Below are 21,689 nucleotides of genomic sequence, written 5' to 3'. Positions count from 1 at the left end.
GGACAATGGAAAAAATTCCAGACCACAGACAAAATTTATATGAATGCAAAACAATATGCAACACCATGCAGAAGGCCTAAAAGTCAGAAAGTGACCTGGGGTTTTAGGGTAGTGACACCACCTCCCATGCCACACTAATCTATTACTTAGGCTTAATTCTGTGTAGCACTGTCAAGTTGCAACTGTGGTGACATACTGGATAGTGCTGATGCCTTGCGAATCTAGAAATCCAGGTTCAGTTCTCAGCCTGCTCGCTGTCTCAGTGGAAAATGCATGTTCTGCCTTTGTTCACATGGATGTTCCAGATTTAAACCAAACATGCATACTAGGTTGATTGGTGACTCAATTAGCAGCATCATGTGTGTGCAACACAAATGCCTCAAAGTTCCAGAGACCTTGATTCAGATAGTGTCCTAGTTTCTGTCTGTGTGAAGTTTTGTTTTTATTCTCCTTGTATCTGATTGCCATTTTCTCTGGGTTCTCTAGTTTTCCACTCACATGCCAAAGCCTTATGTATAAGGTTTTGCATGTGCATGAATCATGTGTGAGTATACCCTGATATGAAGGAGCATCTCATCCACAGCCGGTTCCTGACCACATCTAAGCATTCTAGGACAGGGTTAGGGTTAGGGTGTCTGCTAGGCCACAGTAGACTATTTTGGGGTTTCCATTGGCACTACATTCTCATCTGACAGTTAACACACAGAATCGGTTAAAAAGATGAATTTGTTTTTGTGGTCAGCAACACAGGAGCGCCACAGGGGACTGTAATTTCTCCGGTCTTGTTCAGCCTATATACATCGGACTTCCAATACAACTCGGAGTCCTGCCACGTACAAAAGTTCGCTGATGACACTGCTATCGTGGGCTGCATCAGGAGTGGGCAGGGGAAGGAGTTTAGGAACCTAATCAAGGACTTTGTTAAATGGTGCGACTCAAACCACCTACACCTGAACACCAGCAAAACCAAGGAGCTGATGGTGGATTTGAGGAGACCCAGGCCCCTCCTGGACCCCATGATTATCAGAGGTGACTGTGTGCAGATGGTGCAGACCTATAAATACCTGGGAGTGCAGCTGGATGATAAATTGGACTGGACTGCCAATACTGATGCTCTGTGCAAGAGAGGACAGAGCCGACTATACTTCCTTAGAAGGCTGGCGTCCTTCAACATCTGCAATAAGATGTTGCAGATGTTCTATCAGATGGTTGTGTCGAGTGCCCTCTTCTACGCAGTGGTGTGCTGGGGAGGCAGCATAAAGAAGAAGGACGCCTCAAGCATGGACAAACTGGTGAGGAAGGCAGGCTCTACTGTAGGCTTGGAGCTGGACAGTTTGACATCCGTGGCAGAGCGACGGGTGCTGAGCAGGCTCCTATCAATTATGGAGAATCCACTGCATCCACTGAACAGTATCATCTCCAGACAGAGGAGCAGCTTCAGCGACAGACTGCTGTCAATATCCTGCTCCACTGACAGACTGAGGAGATCATTCCTCCCCCACACTATGCAACTCTTCCACCCGGAGGGTAAACGTATTAAGTTGTCAGAGGATAAAATGAAACTCAGTGCCCAAAAGTTAAAGTTTTAATCCAACAACTGGAAGCAGCAACAGGAAACAATAGTCCTCTGACCTTTCTCGATTTCTTAACACTCTTTTTCTATCCCTCTTTACTATCTCCACCTAGTGGCCAAAGTACAGAACATAACATATTCCCCCTTTACTTAATAGTACAATTACAGTAGGTAGTTAACATCACTAGCATTCTAATGATCACTGAATTTCATCAAACATTCAAATTTATGTAACAATGTCCTCAAGCCAACGAGAGGATCTGCTCATACGAGCTGGAGGAATGTGAGAAACCTCAGGTATTGATGTTGATGTAGATTGGGGTGGTAATTCCACTGTAGCATTCCCTGAAGCATCACTTAGCACATGTGTATTTGTCTTAGATAAATGGGAAGAATGCCATTTTTTCCCATCTGCCAAAAGGTAAGTACATGTACCAATTTCTTTTTTAATTTCCACAGGCTGTGAAAATCTTGGGTGTGCTTTTGGAACGTGTATTGGATTCTGAATACGCACTTTGTCCCCTTTTTGAAAAACAGGAATCCATGCACCACATCTGGTATCTGTATATTTTTTCATTTTCTGTTGAAGGGAGGAAACTCTCTTACCAACAGTGTCATTATCGGCCATGCAGGCAATAGGAGGAGGAAGGACACTGAGGCATGTTCACATTTTCCAGCCATGAAGCAATTCAAAAGGAGAAACTCCAGTAGTAGCATGTAGTGTTGCACGATATACCTGAAGGAATTCTGAAATGACAGGTTTCCAGGGTTTCGCTTGTAAGATAGTAGATTGGATGCAGCCTTTGAGATCATGATGAAATCTTTCAATGGCACCATTTGCAGCTGGATGGTATACTGAAGTGCGTATGTGTTGTATATTTCTTTTTTTCAGAAATACTGCAAAGTCTGTTGATGTGATTTGACATCCATTATCTGACACTATGGAATGTGGATTTCCAAATCTGCTAAAGACTGACGTGAGGAAATCTATAACATTCTGAGCAGTGACAGAAGCAATGAAGGCGACTTCTGGCCACTTGCTATGATAATCAATGAGGGTTAGAGCATAACGACAATTCCAGACAGCTGTTTCAAATGGACCCACTATATCTATGGCCAACTTTTTCCAGGGTTCAAATGGAAATGGAACAGGTTGTAAAGGTGCAGGAGAAGGATTAGCTGTCTTGTCAGATGACTGGCACAGCTGACAATTTTTAACTTGTGCTGAGACCATATCATCTATACCTGGCCACCAGTATAGCTCACACAGACGCTGTTTAGTTCTCACAATGCCTTGGTGACCTTCATGAGCAAGCGCTACCAAGGTATGGCGCAAAGAAACAGGAGCAATGAGATGGGCACCACAGAACACAAACTCATTTTGTGCACTAAATTCATCTTGTAATCTGAAATATGGATGCATAACTATGTCAACTGCATTAACAGAAGAAGGCCAACCACAGGTAATCTGATTTCGCAGAGCAGACAACTCACTGCAAGAGGCAGAGGCAGAAGCAAACTCACCAGGTGAGACGGCAGTCAGAGCAGGAGACAACATTGCCACAAATTCAGATTCAGTTGCAGAAATGTCCTCAGCAGCAGCAGGCAAAGGCAAGTGAGAGAGACAATCAGCAATGTAATTCTGTGACCCAGGACGGTAAGCAACAGTATATAGTAGTTGAAACACAACAGTCGTGCTGCCCAGCGTGCAATCCACATGCCTGCACGATCAGACCCTTTTGAGGACAGTAGAGTGGTCAACGCTTGATGATCAGTACAGAGGATAAATTTACGACCCCACAAGTAAGTCCTCCATTTTTCAACAGCCCACACACATCCAAGAGCTTCTTTTTCAACTGTATAATATTTCCTTTCAGCAGCAGTAAGAGTTCTAGATGCAAAGGCAACAGTCTGCTCTGTATGGTCAGGTTGGAATTGAGCTAGGACAGCTCCAAGCCCAGAATCAGATGAGTCAGTGGAAACTATAGCAGGCAAATCAGGGTCAAATAAGGCCAAAGCTGGACTGTCAATTAGCAACTGTTTCACTGACATAAAGCTGTGCTGAGCTTTCTCAGATCAGGAATACTGCGTATCTTGGTGGAGGCAGGCACGTAAGGGTTCTACAATAGTGGCAAAATTTGGGATAAACTTATTATACCAAGATGCAAATCCAAGGAATGAACGTAACTTGGTAACATCAGTTGGAGTTGGAGCATGCAGAAGAGCAGCAAGATGCTCCTGATCAGGTTGTATCCCTTGTGCTGTAACAGTATGACCCAGAAAACGCAGACTGGCCTGATTATAATGACATTTTGATTTGTTTAACTGCAATCCTGCATCTTTTATGCGTTTAAGAACTGCTAGAAGTGTCCGATCATGGTTAGCTTGTGTTCGTCCCCACAAAACTATATCATCTAAGTAGTTTGCAACATTTGGCAACCCCTGCAAGATTGTAGTGAGCATCTTTTGAAAAGCAGATGGAGCAGATGCTAACCCATATGGGACCAGGCAGAACCTGAACAGTCCTTCATGAGTAATAAAGGCAGTCAGATCACGCTCTCTTCATGAAGCAAAAGCTGAAAGTATGCACTTTCTAAATCAATAGTGGAGAACACTGTTGCGCCTCTCAGCAATGATAGCATTTCATCAATGTGAGGAAGAGGAAAGCTGTCTGTCATAACAGCTTTATTTGGTTCTTGCAAGTCAACGCACATACGGATACCCCCAGTCCTCTTTTGGACCACCACAATGGGCGAGACCCAGGGAGAGGCATCAATGCTTTCAATAATCCCTGCTTGAAGAAGGCAATTTAGCTCTGCACTGACACCATGCCGAACTGACAGCAGTAAATGACATAATTTTTGTTGTACTGGAGTAACAGAATCTAATACTTTAACTTTGTGTATGAAGCCTTTTGCACAACCTAGGGCAAGCGGAGGTGATGGAGCTGTAGAAAGACGCATGACAGGAATAGAGTTTGTGGTAGCACATGGTAAGACAGTACTGCTGTTAATGCACAAATGTAGACCCTTTATTAAATCCATTCCCAACAAAGCAGTCCCAGACTCCACTATGAAGACTGATGTAGAGCATGTAACATCATCTTTGGACACAGTAACAGGTAAGCAACCAAGCACAGGGAGTGGAGTACATGAATAAGTCACTAGCTTAACTGAAGGTGGCAGTAAAGGTTCTTCTTGAAAGTTTGCATCAAATATACATTTAGGCAAAATGGATATGGATGATCCAGAATCCACAGTTAGATCCACGAGTGCAGTAGCAGTTGACATTTTCATTGTGAAACTGCAACGGATTCTATCAGCCGCTGAATGGTCACTTAAGTAAAGGATCTGAAGCTCAGGTAAGGCAACTTCTTGCACAGAGCATGTTTGCGGAGAACAGCAAACCCGTGCAAAATGACCAGTCTTTTGACAGTTTTTACATTTAGCAGAAGCAGCAGGACAGTTTTTATCACTTGCAAGATGCTTATCAGAACCTCAGCGATAGCATGCACGAACAGAGGCTGCAGGAGGCGCAGCAGCTTTAGGTTGTGAAACTGGCGGAGGCTTGAAAGGTCTGTAGCAGCGGCGGCCAGCCGCAGACACTGGCTTAGTGTGTAAAGTTTGTACTGGCACTGGTCTATCTCCCAAAATAAACTTTGCCTGCTCATCAGCAGCTTCAATTTGCGTAGCAGTCATAATAGCTTTATCCAAAGTCAAGTCAGCTTCTAAAAGTAAGCGTTCGCGTATGCGATGACTAACCACGTGTTCCACCAACTGATCTTGTAACATTTCATCCAGTTTAGTGTCAAACTCACATTTAACTGCCAAGTCACGTAGTGCAGCTACATACTGTGAAATAGTTTCATTAGCAGCCTGAACACGTTTTCTAAAAGCATGACGCTCAGCAACAACATTTCTCCGTGGAGCAAAGTGAGCTCGTAAAGCCGTAATGGCATCCTCCATTGACATGCAGTACCTTGATTTGGAAGCGTGTAAAACAATCTCTGACCTTCTGTTCCCAGACAATGAAGGAGAAGTGCCTTCTTCCGTGCTTCCGGCCATTCATCTCCTGATGCACCAAGAACCAGCATGTTTCAGCCACATTTCGAGCGGTATAGCAAGTTCACCTGGACATGGCAGAAATGGCGGAGGAAAAGGAGTAGCAGCAACAGCCATTGTAGACCAGTAGAAGCAAGTAAGTACCTCGTCGCCAATTTGTTAAGTTGCCAGAGGATAAAATGATGAAACTCAGTGCCCAAAAGTTAAAGTTTTAATCCAACAACTGGAAGCAACAACAGGAAACAATAATCCTCCGAACTTTCTCGATTTCTTAACACTCTTTTTCTATCCCTCTTTACTATCTCCACCTAGTGGCCAAAGTACAGAACATAACAAAACGTTAACATTATACAAAGTTATTGTCTGTTTTACCTGCATTTTTATCGCTCTTTAATTTAATATTGTTTTTTATCAGTATGCTGCTGCTGGAGTATGTGAATTTCCCCTTGGGATTAATAAAGTATCTATCTATCTATCTATCTATCTATCTATCTATCTATCTATCTATCTATCTATCTATCTATCTATCTACAATGATGTGACATGTCCTACTTTATTAGGCTCAGGGAAGTGAACTTCTTTAATACTGTATATGAAAGGATCTCATTCAGATCTTTAAAGGTCTGGACATAGTTAGTCCATCAGAATTATTTAAGTTTAATTCTAAATCATGAACTTGAGGCAAGAGGTGGAAAATAAGAAGCATTTTGAGGGTCATAAGAGTCTGGAACAAACTATGTACTTTAAATAAAAAGCTTAATGACTTTTAAAAACAGCTTAATATGAAGAGGTGGTAGCATCACTTTATATGGATCCACCAATGTTTTTGGCACCAAGCTGTAGCTTTTTTATGGTGGGTCATTCCTTCTGAGGCAAGAGATTTCAAATGTGAATCCAAAACGTGAACATTGAGACTCATGTTGCAAACCAACTCCTTAAACTTAACCAATGTCACCTAAAGACTTTGAAATGACACATTGGAATGATCCATCAGCATCGCGTTCCATGTCATTAAGCACACCATCAGATTCTGAATCAGAAATCAATGTTCTAATATCAGGTCTGGCCAACATACCCACTTCTATTTAGCCTCAGACAAACCCAGAAACTCAGCACAACTCATCAAAAAGGCTCAGTCTTTTCATAGATTGGGAAGTTTTAACCTTTAAGTGAAAAAAGGCTAAACTGAATGTCTCCACTCATTTGCAGAAACCCTTATTTTGTTTAGATGAATGAATGTACTTTCCAAGGTGATCTCTATTATACTTAAAATCAATTAAGAGCATTGCACAAACTGTAAACGCTTACATCCTCAGAGTAACAAATGGCACTGTTAACTAAAATATATTTGTTCTATAGCAACCTTAAAGATCTCTTATGAAAATGTTTTTGAAAAACACTGTATGAGCACTAAAGAAGGATTGCTGCTTTAGTGATACAACACAATAGCTGTGCAACAAAATGTCATCCCAGCTTCTATTTGAAACTGCCTCTTTTATGCCAACTTATTTGTTCTTGACCTCCTCCTCCAACTATTTGTTCTCTGATAATTAATGTTCAAAGAAGCCTTATAGCATTTAGATGCGATACTCTGCCCTACTGGGCTGTTAAACTGCTCTCCTGAAGGACTGGCCTAAGACATGGTTCAGTGTCCCCTCTTTGCTTTTCTCTTTAAGAAACTGGGCCTTTATTTTAGATCAGTGCCAGAGTCGGGAGGAAGTGTATGAAGCTTGCCTGGAGGAGTGGAAGGGAAAGAAAAAGAGAGGAAAAGAAAGAAGAGAGCTGTGTTTTATGTACTGTGCTGTGGGGAGCAGAGAAAAGTGCTTACCAGCTGTAAATAATCATGTGTGCTGAACTGGAACTTGTGTCCTGCTTGTCTGTGTCGGGGTTAGGGTGGCTGTGTTCCACAATATACATATATATATATATATATATATATATTGTACATGTACAAAGTATCTCTCTATATATAAAAGAAAATCCTGGAATGGAAAAGCAAGTCTACGATACGTCATCTTCTCGGAAGACATTTTAAACACCCGCAAGACCAAACACACGCCCTACTTACAATCTACCCGCGAGACCAAAGACATGCCCTATTTACACGCCCTATTTACAATCTATCAAATAGGACAATAGGCAGCAAAACATTCAGTCTTGTGAAGGATTTAAGCATACTCAGATCCAGGGCTCTCAGCGCATATAAAGCGTATAAGGACAGTACATTATAAATGAAATGTCGACATTCCTACTTTCAATTTACCCGCGAGACCAAAGACACACCCTATTTACAATCTATCAAATAGGACAATAGGCAGCAAAACATTCAGTCTTGTGAAGGATTTGAGCACACACAGATCCAGGGCTCTCAGCGCATATAAAGCATATAAGGACAGTATGTTATAAATGAAATGTCGACATCTAAGCGAAGAAGAAAGCAGAGCGGAGAAAAGAGCGTTGGAGAGAAAAAAGAGCAAAAAAGAATATTTGAGGTGCAAATTCAGAAAATAAGGAAAGTAATTTTCAGCCCGGAACAAGTGGAATTGAACAAAAAGCACGTTCAATCCGGCTCAGAATTAAAAGACAGTGAGTAAAAGACAAAGTAGAACTCCATAAAGACGTTTACAAACGTTGGCGCTAAACACATGCAGAGCAGTTTAGAGACTATGAAACCAGTGAAATTAGAAAGGCTAAAAAAAAAAAAAAAAAAACTTTGGCCTATACATATGTGGAGAAAGTTAAAGAATATGAAAGTAGGAAAATTAGAAAATATAAAAAAAGAAAGTAAAAGTTGCATTAGCGCAAACAAACAAACTGCCTCATTTAACTATGCACCAGTCTAACTTTGGCTTTGCACAATAATTACTACACTATTGTACCTTAACACTTAATTCTACTTTATTCACATAATTTGACTTATTTATTATGTTCTACTATACTGTTACCTTTCAATCTATGACTTTTTGTTAATTTAACTGATATTCTTCTGACTTTGCAGTTTTGGATAAGCGGATCAGGATGCATTTCACTGCATGTTGTCCTGTATAACTATGCATGCGACAAATAAAGAATCTTGAGAATTTCAAAAACGGAGTTTACCGCACATGCATTTATTGGTTAATTTGTTAATGCATATATATTTATCTGTCTGCTTATTTAAAAAGCTAAATTTACCCCAGGAGTCAAAAATGCTTCCCATGGGCTCACCACCTATGGGAGGGGCCAAGGAGGTCGGGTGCAGTGTGAGTTGGGTGGTGGCCGAAGGCGGGGACCTTGGCGGTCCGATCCTTGGCTACAGAAGCTGGCTCTTGGGACGTGGAATGTCACCTCTTTGAAGGGGAAGGAGCCTGAGCTAGTGCGCGAAGTTGAGAGGTTCCGGCTAGATATAGTCGGACTCACCTCGACGCACAGCTTGGACTCTGGAACCAATCTCCTTGAGAGGGGCTGGACTCTCTACCACTCTGGAGTTGCCCCCGGTGAGAGGCGCCGAGCAGGTGTGGGTATACTTATTGCCCCCCAACTTGGAGCCTGTACATTGGGGTTTACCCCGGTGGATGAGAGGGTAGCCTCCCTTCGCCTTCGGGTGGGGGGACGGGTCCGAACTGTTGTTTGTGCGTATGCACCGAACAGCAGTTCGGAGTACCCACCCTTTTTGGAGTCCCTGGAGGGTGTGCTAGAGGGCATACCTTCTGGGGACTCCCTCGTTCTGCTGGGAGACTTCAATGCTCACGTGGGCAATGACAGTGAGACCTGGAAGGGCGTGATTGGGAGGAATGGCCCCCCCGATCTGAACCTGAGCGGTGTTTTGTTATTGGACTTCTGTGCTCGTCACGGATTGTCCATAACGAACACCATGTTCAAGCATAGGGGTGTTCATATGTGCACTTGGCACCAGGACACCCTAGGCCTCAGTTCGATGATCGACTTTGTGGTCGTGTCGTCGGACTTGCGGCCACATGTCTTGGACACTCGGGTGAAGAGAGGGGCGGAGCTGTCAACTGATCACCACCTGGTGGTGAGTTGGCTTCGATGGTGGGGGAGGATGCCGGTCAGGCGTGGTAGGCCCAAACGTGTTGTGAGGGTCTGCTGGGAATGTCTGGCAGAGCCCCCTGTCAGAAGTAGCTTCAACTCCCACCTCCGGCAGAACTTCGACCACATCCCGAGGGAGGTGGGGGACATTGAGTCCGAATGGGCCATGTTCCGTGCCTCTATTGTTGAGGTAGCTGACCGGAGCTGTGGCCGTAAGGTGGTCGGTGCCTGTCGTGGCGGCAATCCCCGAACCCGTTGGTGGACACCGGCGGTGAAGGATGCCGTCAAGCTGAAGAAGGAGTCCTACAGGACCCTTTTGTCCTGTGGGACCCTGGAGGCAGCTGATAGGTACCGGCAGGCCAAGCGGAATGCGGCTTTGGTGGTTGCTGAGGCAAAAACTCGGGCGTGGGAGGAGTTTGGGGAGGCCATGGAGAACGACTTTCGGACGGCTTCGAGGAGATTCTGGTCCACCATCCGGCGTCTCAGGAAGGGGAAGCAGTGCAGTGTCAACACTGTATATTGTGGGGATGGTGCGCTGCTGACCTCGACTCGGGACGTTGTGGGTCGGTGGGGGGAGTACTTTGAAGACCTCCTCAATCCCATTAACATGCCTTCCAATGACGAAGCAGAGCCTGGGGACTCAGAGGTGGGCTCCCCCATCTCTGGGACTGAGGTCACCGAGGTGGTCAAAAAACTCCTTGGTGGCAGGGCCCCGGGGGTGAATGAGATACACCCGGAGTTCCTCAAGGCTCTGGATGTTGTAGGACTGTCTTGGCTGACACACCTCTGCAACATCACATGGACATCAGGGACAGTGCCTCTGGATTGGCAGACCGGGGTGGTGGTCCCCCTCTTTAAGAAAGGGGATCGGAGGGTGTGTTCCAACTACAGAGGGATCACACTCCTCAGCCTCCCTGGAAAAGTCTATTCAGGGGTCCTGGAGAGGAGGGTCCGTCGGATAGTCGAGCCTCGGATTCAGGAGGAACAGTGTGGTTTTCGTCCTGGTCGCGGAACAGTGGACCAGCTCTACACCCTTAGCAGTGTCCTGGAGGGTGCATGGGAGTTTGCCCAATCAGTCTACATGTGTTTTGTAGACTTGGAAAAGGCATTCGACCGTGTCCCTCCGGGAATCCTGTGGGGGGTACTCCAAGAGTATGGGGTACCGGACCCACTGATAAGGGCTGTTTGGTCCCTGTTCGATCGGTGCCAGAGCTTGGTCCGCATTGCCGGCAGTAAGTCGAACCCGTTTCCAGTGAGAGTAGGACTCTGCCAGGGCTGCCCTTTGTCACCGATTTTGTTCATAACTTTTATGGACAGAATTTCTAGGCACAGCCAGGGCGTTGAGGGGGTCCGGTTTGGTGGACTCAGGATTGGGTCACTGCTTTTTGCAGATGATGTTGTCCTGTTTGCTTCATCAGGCCGTGATCTTCAGCTCTCTCTGGATCGGTTCGCAGCCGAGTGTGAAGCGGCTGGGATGGGAATCAGCACCTCCAAATCCGAGACCATGGTCCTCAGCCGGAAAAGGGTGGAGTGCCCTCTCAGGGTTGGTAGCGAGATCCTGCCCCAAGTGGAGGAGTTCAAGTATCTCGGGGTCTTGTTCACGAGTGAGGGAAGAATGGAGCGTAAGATCGATAGGCGGATCGGTGCGGCATCCGCAGTAATGCGGGCTCTGAATCGGTCTGTCGTGTTGAAAAAGGAGCTGAGCCACAAGGCGAAGCTCTCAATTTACCAGTCGATCTATGTTCCTACCCTCACCTATGGTCATGAGCTAGGGTAGTGACCGAAAGAACGAGATCGCGAATACAAGCGGCTGAAATTAGTTTCCTCCGCAGGGTGTCTGGGCTTTCCCTTAAAGATAGGGTGAGAAGCTCAGTCATCCGGGAGGGGCTCAGAGTAGAGCCGCTGCTCCTCCGCATCTAGAGGAGTCAGATAAGGTGGCTTGGGCATCTGATCAGAATGCCTCCTAGACGCATCCCTGGTGAGGTGTTCCGGGCACATCTAACCGGGAGGAGGCCCCGGGGAAGACCCAGGACACGCTGGAGGGACTATGTCTCTCGGCTGGCCTGGGAACACCTCGGGATTCTCCCAGAAGAGCTAGAAGAAGTGGCCGGGGAGAGGGAAGTCTGGGCATCTCTGCTCAAGCTGCTGCCCCCGCGACCTGACCTCGGATAAGCGGAAGAGGATGGATGGATGGCATGTACATAATAATAAAATAATATTAAAAGTTTTTTGAAGATTCTAAAGGTATTTTTTATGTTTATTTTAACCATGTGCCTTAATGCAGTTCAAAATCAAATGACTTGTTAAGGTGTTAAAACGAAACTAAGTTACTGCTGATTACTTTAAGGAAATTAATTTATGGTGGCTAATGAGAATATGAAAATTGTTCGGTATAGGAAAATAATTTACCATCAAATCTTAAGCTGATTACTTAATCATGGACAGTCGTTTTCATCGTCTGACTGACTGACTGACTGACTGACTGACTTTTGCATCTTACGCAAGTCTCAATATAAGTCCTCAGACTGAATGACTGGTCTAAGTTAGCTGGGCTGTGACGCTTTTACATGACGTCACTTTATGCGACGAGGAAGAAAGAGAATCCGGAGGAGTGTAATTAGTTGCGTTTTCTGTACAAGATGCCGAAAGTGGTATCGCGCAGCGTTGTTTGCTCTGACACTCGAGACCGAGAGGAGTACGACGATGGGGAGAAGCCCCTCCATGTGTATTACTGTTTGTGCGGGCAGATGGTGCTTGTATTAGGTAAGTATGTAGCATTTTAGCAGTGGCCTGTAAAAACCTGGGACTCGAGTGATGAGCCACTGGGATTTTAGCTCTCTTAAAAGAGGCCCAGCCTTTGTTTGAGTTATAGTTCTAGTATGTGAAGTATTAGAGGGGTCGAATCACTCGTGATCGAGATACTGACAAGTGTGAGCAAAGCTGCGTGTTGTCGGAAGAGTGCAAATTAATTCTTTTAAGTCTAGGTAAAAACGGTGTAGTTAGGACATCGCTGTTTGTCCGAGTTTTTGTTGCATACTTGTGAGAGATATGAAAAAAGTAAAGAACACAACTGCCACCTTGCCCCTCCACATTGCTATTTCAGTAAAATTTCTATACGGTGCTGTGAAGTAAACCTTAATCCATCCATGACCAAATCTGTTAAATCCTCTCGATGTCTGGGAGTCAACGTGCGTAGCAGGACAGCTAGGTATGACAATGAAAAATCAGCAAGCCAATTTCCAGTCATTTTGAAAATTCTCCTATCCTTTAGTAACTCAATATATTATGTTTTGATTACTAATGTAAGTGTTGCAGAAACACAGTTAAGGAAAGATGGAACAGTGTGGGATTGTCACTTGTACAAGTAAACTATGTAACCTACTGTACTGAACTATTTTAAATAATTAAGATGAAAATCCTTTTGTTATCCAAAACAGGAAGGTAATTCACCAAAAAAAAAAAACTCCTTTATATTTAAGAGATTCCCCTGCACTTGCCCCATTAATCTAATTTTGCACCAAAACTGCGGGGTGGCAAGGGTTATTGCTGAGTAAGTATGTTGGCACCTAACAAGCAGTTCCTAAACTACGATGTAAACCTGGAAATCTGGACTGGTGAACCAGTCCTGCACTCAATAAAGATAACCTACTTCAGGGAACATATAGACTGTGTAATTTAATTCTGTTTTTTTGGGTCTCATAAAATCCACTGTGTGGGATATTTTAGTTGTTGTGATAGCAATTACATTAGACATCTAACTTCTAATTTGAAATGGTAAGATGTAACTTGGTAATAAAATGAATTATATCAGAGAATAACTTTAAAACTATCTGATTGAATGTAACACCTGTCTTTGACAGACAATTTAGATGTGGTCTCAGGAATAACTTAAGATTGACTCACAGGGAAGGATTGGAAAATTTATTTTGGAAGGAGTTAGCCAGCCAGCCATAGATCGGTGCTCATTCACAGAAATTGTGACTCTCGGTTCAAGCTTAGAAGGAACTGAAAACTGTGCACCGTACTTGTAATAATAATGACCATATTAGCCTATAAACACTATCAACAAAAAAGCAATTTTTAAAAAAATATGTGCATTCACAGCTTACATGAAAGGTAAAAAGAAAGTAAAATATCTACTCTTAAAAAGGTCATAAAATTGATGTTTGTTAGTCTGTTTTTGAGCAGAGCCAAACTATATAATGCCTTTTTACGTTTTGTTTTACAAAGGTTTCCAAACCAAAACAAATTAAACATATATTGATGTTGTCAGCATCTCCGCGTATTTTAGGATAAGATTTTCATTACTGACTATATCTGAATTACAAACAACGCCACAAGGACTGTTAACAGCTCACACCCACAACAGTAAAAACTTCCCAGTTTCTTAACTTTGGTGATTAACATATTGGCTAGTTACATCATGGACAAGTATGACAACTGATCAATGTTTGGCCGCATTTACCTGCAAAAGGTGCCTAAATAGCCCCAGCTCATCACTGACACCAAATTTTCATTTATGAAGGGCATTTATGACCGGGTGTTTGTCAAGAATCACATTCCATCATCTTGTATTCTACATAGTTAAGACTTTGGCTCTTTGTTTCCCATGTTACATTATAGTATTTAATTCTGTATTGCTAGACTTGCAAACATTTTGTGCTCTTGGACAATAAACTGCTTAAACACATACACATCTTTTTGATCTGTTCTGATATGTGACTGAAGACCACACTGCTGAAATCATTTGCAATACAGATCTGGTTGTTCTGTAGTACTCTTTCAACTTGCACCCCCCAACTTTATTGCATTACATCACTCTAGTCTTCCCGCATAGTGGTATGCGATTATGGACCATTCTACTTTTACTTTAATTACTACATATTGTATGTTTATTTTTTGATATTTAATTGTGTTTATCTGATATTGTTGATTATTTTATACTTGTATGTAGCTGTTCATTGGCAATAATTTAAAACTCCATGTCTTCTGTTACAGTTGTTTTTAATTTGCTTGGCCAATGTTTCTGCACAAAGACTACCAACAGATCCAGTTCAGTGTATTGTAATGTCTATTGATAATAGATTACATTAAATCGAGCTTGTGCATTTCCTAAAGACTGGTGGTGATTAGCTTAAAATGTTTCCCTTTCTAAAATATTTCACCAAAATTCCTCCTTCCAAGAAAACACTTTTTAATACAATAATTTATGTGCTAATTCCATCAAAAACGTGACACTATGTTTGAGAGAACAGGTTCTCTTATTAGGCATGTCCAACCAATGAGTCCTGACTGCAACAAACATCACAGGATTACATCTTTTGTTGTATTTAATTTAAGTCTATCAAGAAAATGTCCTATTTATTTTTTTTTTAATCCATCATCAGTATACTTTTGTGTTTTCAGTTAGTGACCAAAAATATTTATATAATAGCTTATAAGTTATATACAGTAAACAAACTGCTTTCTATGCTGTCAGCAGCTGGTGTTGACTGTTCCCAGAAGCCTTTGCCAGTTTATTAATTCAACTCACAGTGCTTGATATGCTGAGGAAGGAATTTTTAATCCAGAGCTTTTTTGCTTTTTCCTGTTGTACAAATGTATTGTGCAATTTATAGCTTAGTATTCAGATGTGCAGTAGAGGGTAGTATGTCATCTTACAAATGTTTTTGCATCAACGTTGGCAGTGCATATCTTTTAAGTTTTAAAAATATATTTGTGTTAGGTTTTATCACTTCTTGATTTTAATTTTAAGGTTCATTTAATTGGATCTGTCTTCTAACTGAAGAGAAACTGACCATTCATCAAACCTAAATAAGCAGATTGATTTTAATTGCACTTCAGTGAAAATTGTAGGGAAGGCTACAGGTAACCAAGTGATCAAATAGCCTTTTGTTAAAAAAAAAAAACAGTAAATTGGATGTGCTGAATGTAACCCCAGGGATGGACCAATTTGTAGTGTGGACTACCAGTCTTTCATTCCAGACATCTAAACCACCCAGTTGACTACCTGTTGTTTTAGATCTTTGGTCCATATAATCTTTTCCTAATCAAACAAATTAATAAAAACACCAAATTGTTCAAATGCAATTTTAACTTTGGTGTTGCTTTTAAAGACAGCTGCTAATTGTGCAGCAGACTTGTCATATTTATACTTACAGCATGAAGCCTTCATACAAACTGCAACGTAAAGCACATGCGCTGTGGGCGACCAAAATACATTTATACTTGGGGCAGCTGGTTTGATGGGCATGTTGATTTTCTCCTGGTCAGTAGGGGACAGTGTTTGGGTGGTGTCACATACCTAACAATTTCACAGTAGAGGAATTGAGACCTTTCTTACGGAGGAAGGGGTTTGCCAGTTATTGTTAGCTTTAAATTGAAGGGGACGGTGACATGAGAGACCCATTAACTAAAAGTGGCGAAGGGAAGGCGAGTGCAATATTCTTGTGAATGAGTGACTGACATGATGAACATATGCACTACAAATATTTTGGCATGTCTCTTGTTGTTTGATGACTTGTTGCATCATATTCAGCATAATCATCATGTGTTCACTCATGTAGCCGCCCTCTCACCACTGTGCACAGTCACCACTTCTAAACTGTTTTTGCCATACTGTCCTCGCTGCATATATGCGTCAGGTATTAACCAGGCTTTCTACTAGTGAGGAATATAGCAAAAACTTGCAACAAGTCTGTAAAGCGAGTAAGAGAAATGATAATGTTGGCTGTAAAGCAATTGGGGTAGTGAGGGCAGGAATGCCTTAAATTAGCCACATCATCTCATTGCTTACTGCAATATAAATAAAGTAGTAATTAATGCCTACTTTGTTACAGTTAGGGGAGGAGAACACAAGGTGTCCACTACTGCTTCCTTACAAGTGAAAGGAATCATAATTATAAGCCGCCTTATTAGACAGTAAATGGAAAATAACATTTAAAATACTGGAGGAACTTTTTCAGCCAATTAATTAAATACGGAAGATATTCCACAATGCAGTGATGACTGCAGTACCGCGTTATATACAGAGAACATCAAGAAAACGCATATAAAAAGTGATCCTTTGCTTTCAGGCAAAACTAATTGTAGGATTGAAAAGATGAGAAAGCAGTGACATTAGACTGTTTACTACACTAGTCAACCTGCAAGATCTAGAAAATACTGATGTAGTGCTGAATTATTTCATGAAATGTAAAACTTGGAAACAAAAATATTCACTGGCCAGTAACACTTTTCAATTGAGAGGGCTTGCCACCACTGAGAAAATTACTTGAAATATTCAGCAGCTTGTTGATCACATGTGATGGCTTGTATGTTCCAACAATTCTCCTGTCACACATTTGCAATGTTTCAGCATTAGGGTTTGGACATTAACCTTTCAAAAATCGGAGGGCTATACCCCATTGTAGATTGATCTTGCATTAGGAACTCTGAGAAAGGGCACAACAGAGAGAGATCATTAAAAATTGCACCGAAATTCAATAACTACGACCCTTGATATACGACCGGCCTGACATGCAAACAACTTGCTTTATGACCAAAATTTTTGTTTTGAATTACGGCCAACATCTTGCGTTACGACCCGAATGCGGTCACGTGTATCCGCTTGTGCGATTGTAAACAAACAGCCAAGAGCGTTTGTAAGCGTCAGTCGGAGCCCAGATACATGTGTTTGTGGACGTAATTTCAGTCAGTGCAGTGATTTTATATAATTTATTTCAATAATTGCTAAGGAAGGAAGCGAAGGTAAAGAAAGCGATCACAATCGAAACGAAGAAGGAAATTGTGTGGAAATATGAGAGTGGTGTTCATGTGACTGATCTCGCTAATATGTACAGCATCTCGAAATCCACCATCTCGACAATTTTACAAAGAAAAGATTTGTATAAGGAAACTCCTTCCAAACAATAACCACCTTCCATTTCATTCTCCTCCTCCTTCCTTTCTGCAAGCCAAAGATGTCAACTTAAATTGTGAGTACAGTATGAAATTGTTGTTTCTGGTAGGCTAGGCACTTTTTATAACTTTTTGGAACATTAGAAATATTATTGGTGTTTTTGGTAAATTATGCAACCCTTTTCTATTAAAAAAAGTTAAGTGTTGCTGTGGGCGGTTCGGAACACATTAAGGGCATTTCCATTATTTCTTATGGGAAAAATAGTCTTGACTTACAACCAACTTGAGTTACAACCAGCCCTCGCGAACGAATTGAGTTCGTAAGTCAAGGGTCCACTGTACTTCCTTTGTTTTGCTGATGTTAGTTGAAGACAAATTCTCTTTGCACCAAGAAACAAGATTCTCATTCTGACTACGATTAGTCTGTTTTATCCCTTTTATCAGTGCACATCATTACTGCAAAAAATGTCTGAGAATTTTTGCCAGTGACATAAGCTGGTGTTGCATTTATAGTTCAAGGTGTATAGAGTGAACAGAAAATGAGATTACTCTTCCTTTATGTGCTCCTGTGTTGCTCATGTCCACAGCAAGAAACAGTCCTTCAGCCTCACAAACTGTGGGCTGCCAGACAGATTGTCCATTATCCAGTAAACCACAGGCTCATCCCACCTGTGTATTCCTAGATGTACCCCTTAACAGGGATAGCTGGATGTTATTGAAGGCACTGGAGAATTCAAAAAAACATAATCCTCACAGTGTTGCCTGCTTTGTTGAAATGGGAGTAATCCTTGTTGAGTATACAGGGTTGTGGAAATCATATTTTTTTCTACTTGTCCATGGACAAGTAAACTTAGAAAATCCACTTGTCTGCCAGTTAAATTCACTTGCCCATAAACAAATAACAAAAGTGAAAAATAGTTTATTTTTTTGTGATCTTTTTTATTGATACCAAAACTGCCTTCCATTTTAAAACTGAAAAAAGTTCTTTCAGGGAGTAGTATTTTGCCACCTTGCTGTAGAACATTATATAAAAGATTCATTTCAATCATTTTAACTTACTAATAAACAGTGCCTTCATTATAGCTACACTAGTTCTGTTTCACATATTACAGTTACATAACAGAACACTGTCCTGATTCATTTTCTGCCATGTTCTTCAGCTTTTGTCTTGCAACATCTTCTCCCCCAAGAATCTTTACCATCTCAGACAGCATGGGCTGAATGCTGTTCATTTCTGCTTGAGCTGAACTGCATGGTTCCTGGACTGATGGTCCTGCAGAAGTGGATGCTGATGACTTTTCAGGTTTTTTATGAGTGATGTGCCTGTTGCCAGATGACAGCCAGAATTCCACAGCTGGTAGTGGGTCAAACTCTTCTAAAAGTTTGTCATCAACAACAATGCGGATCTGGTTTTGAAGGTTTTCCTGAGTCAGGCGGGTTCTTAGAGAACTCTTTACTAAATTCATATTGGCGAATAATCTCTCACAAGAAGCTGTGGAAGGAGAAACTTTAAGAAACCGTGAGATCGGCACACTAACATTCTTCAGAGACTCTTCCATCCTCTGTAGAACTGAGGTATAGACAGCAAGTGGATGGTACTGCCATTGCGTTGATATCTGCTCTTTAAGTGCTTGCCATTCAGATGGTGCATGTTTAACTTCCTCATCAGTCAACAAATCACTCTACTGCTGACACAAGTTCTTGATTTCATAGTTTCCGTAAGTGCTCAGTTCAGAGTGTGTGGCCAGATTCGGTAATCAAACACCCTCATATCTGACTTCCAATGAAGTAAATATTACCGATGTAGTCGGGGAAAACATAATCGCTTCTAAGTGAAGATTTTTATAGATATTTCATAACATTTGGAAACCATTAGAATGTTTTCTTCTTTATTTTTAATAAACTGACAGCGCGAAATGAACTTGTTTTATATGAAAAATTCTCTAATCAAAAACGATCTAGACAGCTCATCAAAATTGATGTTGTCATGCAATAAATTTCTTAACTCCTCAATATATCACAACCTACACGAAATTGCAAATTTCAGGAAAGATTAACTGCCTAACCAGGTTTGTTATGTGGTGAAAACATTTGCATTGTAACTAAAATGACTGCATTTTTATGTAGAAACAATGCATTTTATCAATAACTAGCAAAATACCCGCGCTTCGCAGCGGAGAAGTAGTGTGTTAAAGAGGTTATGAAAAAAAAAGGAAACATTTTAAAAATAACGTAACATGATTGTCAATGTAATTGTGTTGTCATTGTTATGAGTGTTGCTGTGTTTTATATATATAAAATACACACACACATATAAACATATATATACATATACACATATATACATATCTACATATATATATATATATATATATATATATATATATATATATATATATATATATATATATACATATATATATATACATATACACATATACACATCCACATATCAACATATATATATATACACATATATACACACACACACGGTTTATGGGTGATGATTGTTTTACTGTTTTTATGTTTATTTTATTGTAGAATCAACTCCTATCTGCGCACAGCAGGGCAGCCGTGGGCGGATGCGTATGGTGTATTCACTCCATGTTATCGTGCATTGCGCTGTCAGTGGTATTTTGATAAAAGAATTTGAACAACATATAAGAAGCGTATAAATTATTAAACAGTAAAACATTAAAATTTAAGAAGTAAAGTTACATTAAGTACTACTGCAGTGCCTTCGGGTATACCTCATTTTTTGTTTGCCCATTACATGCTTAAATGTATAAATTTTTTGGTGCACCTACCCGAGAACACGCGACATATAACAGAGCGTGGGAGAAGCATGGATTTTAAACACGCGTTGAGTTCATCTGCTGGTCTCCCTCGTGGAATAACTGGTAATGTTTGACTAAAATGTACAGCGAGTAAAACGACATTACCTCCTATTTTTTTTTTTACGATCTCTGAGATCTTGCTTTTTTCGGTTCAAGGCTTCATAAGCTCTTTTATGTTGTATGGTGTACTTATCCCAAACCATCATCTTTGAATGTTGCAAGACTTTCGCCTTGTATGTAGATCGGGGTAATTACATTCATTGCATTCCTAGTCTGAATCACAATGTGATTGTATGGGTGGTTACCTGGCACTGTAGGGTTGCCACCCGTCCTTTAAAATACGGAATCGTGCCGCGTTTGAGAATGAAATTGCGCGTCCCGTTTTGAATCAATACTGGACGGGATTTATCCCGTATTTTTTTTATCATTTTTTTTTTAAAGCAGCGTCTCATGCAAATCATCCCACACGCATTTTATGAAGATGCCTCCTTTCCTAGTTTTGATTGGGTAATACTTGATGTCATCGTTAGTTTGATTGGTGTTTTTAACTGTCCAGTGAGGAGGGCGTGTCTTTTAAGTACAGTCTGCAAAGTGTTGGCACTGAGATGTGGCGTCAGCGCCATACTTGAAGCCCCTAACGTTGCGGTCAGCAAGTCGGCTAACATCCGCCATGTGCCGTCTTTCAGTTGCGAGAAGCAGATCATAGAATGGTTGAAACTGTTGCCCCTAATGTTGCGCCACGGCGTGTGGTTCGTTTATACCTCGTGTCTTCTCATTAAACTTTTATCTCGCGAATATGTTATTGCAATCCGCAGCGGGAGCGTTTCTATAAACTTAATTTAAACTTACGTTTTACACCGTGCTTTGTTTCCCTTATGAACATGCTTGTATGCTTAACTCGCTCCGTTCTCAATTGTTTAATAAATTTTTTGCTCTTCGCTGTTTGCGGCTGTTCCTCCATTTCCCCCTACTTCGTTGTTTTATCTCGCGAATATGTTATTGCAATCCTTAACGGGAGCGTTTCAATAAACTGATTGAAAATAGTTTTGCATTTACCTTTTTAGTAAAAGGCGAGCTTTTAAGCCTGAGAAATCACCGCGTAAATGCACACGTTTAATTGGACATGTGTTAATATGTATGGTTACACAGTATTAAAAGACAGTGAACAACGTCAGTTACCTTTGTTCCCGCGTTTGATAAAAGGTGAGCTTTTAAGCCTGAGAAATCACCCCGTAAATGCACACGTTTAATTGCACATGTGTTAATATGTATGCTTACACAGTATTAAAA

General features: G+C 41.4%; 2 protein-coding genes across 11 annotated transcripts in view; one reads left to right on the top strand and one right to left on the bottom strand.

Moving 5' to 3' along the window:
* yipf6 (Yip1 domain family, member 6) overlaps positions 1 to 21,689 on the bottom strand; it is a 798,052-nt gene that overhangs the window by 389,951 nt on the left and 386,412 nt on the right. The window lies entirely within an intron of this gene.
* Positions 12,232 to 21,689, top strand: part of steep1 (STING1 ER exit protein 1) — a 58,240-nt gene continuing 48,782 nt past the window's right edge. The window contains exon 1 of the mRNA XM_028815507.2: positions 12,232 to 12,426. Coding sequence (XP_028671340.1) covers positions 12,303 to 12,426 — 124 coding nt within the window. The 5' untranslated portion in view covers positions 12,232 to 12,302. The remainder of the gene's footprint in view (positions 12,427 to 21,689) is intronic.

Source organism: Erpetoichthys calabaricus, chromosome 12 (assembly GCF_900747795.2).
Source record: "Erpetoichthys calabaricus chromosome 12, fErpCal1.3, whole genome shotgun sequence".
Lineage (NCBI taxonomy): Eukaryota > Metazoa > Chordata > Cladistia > Polypteriformes > Polypteridae > Erpetoichthys > Erpetoichthys calabaricus.
The sequence above is the reverse complement of the archived record's forward strand: the minus strand, read 5'-3'. Positions and strand labels throughout refer to the sequence as shown.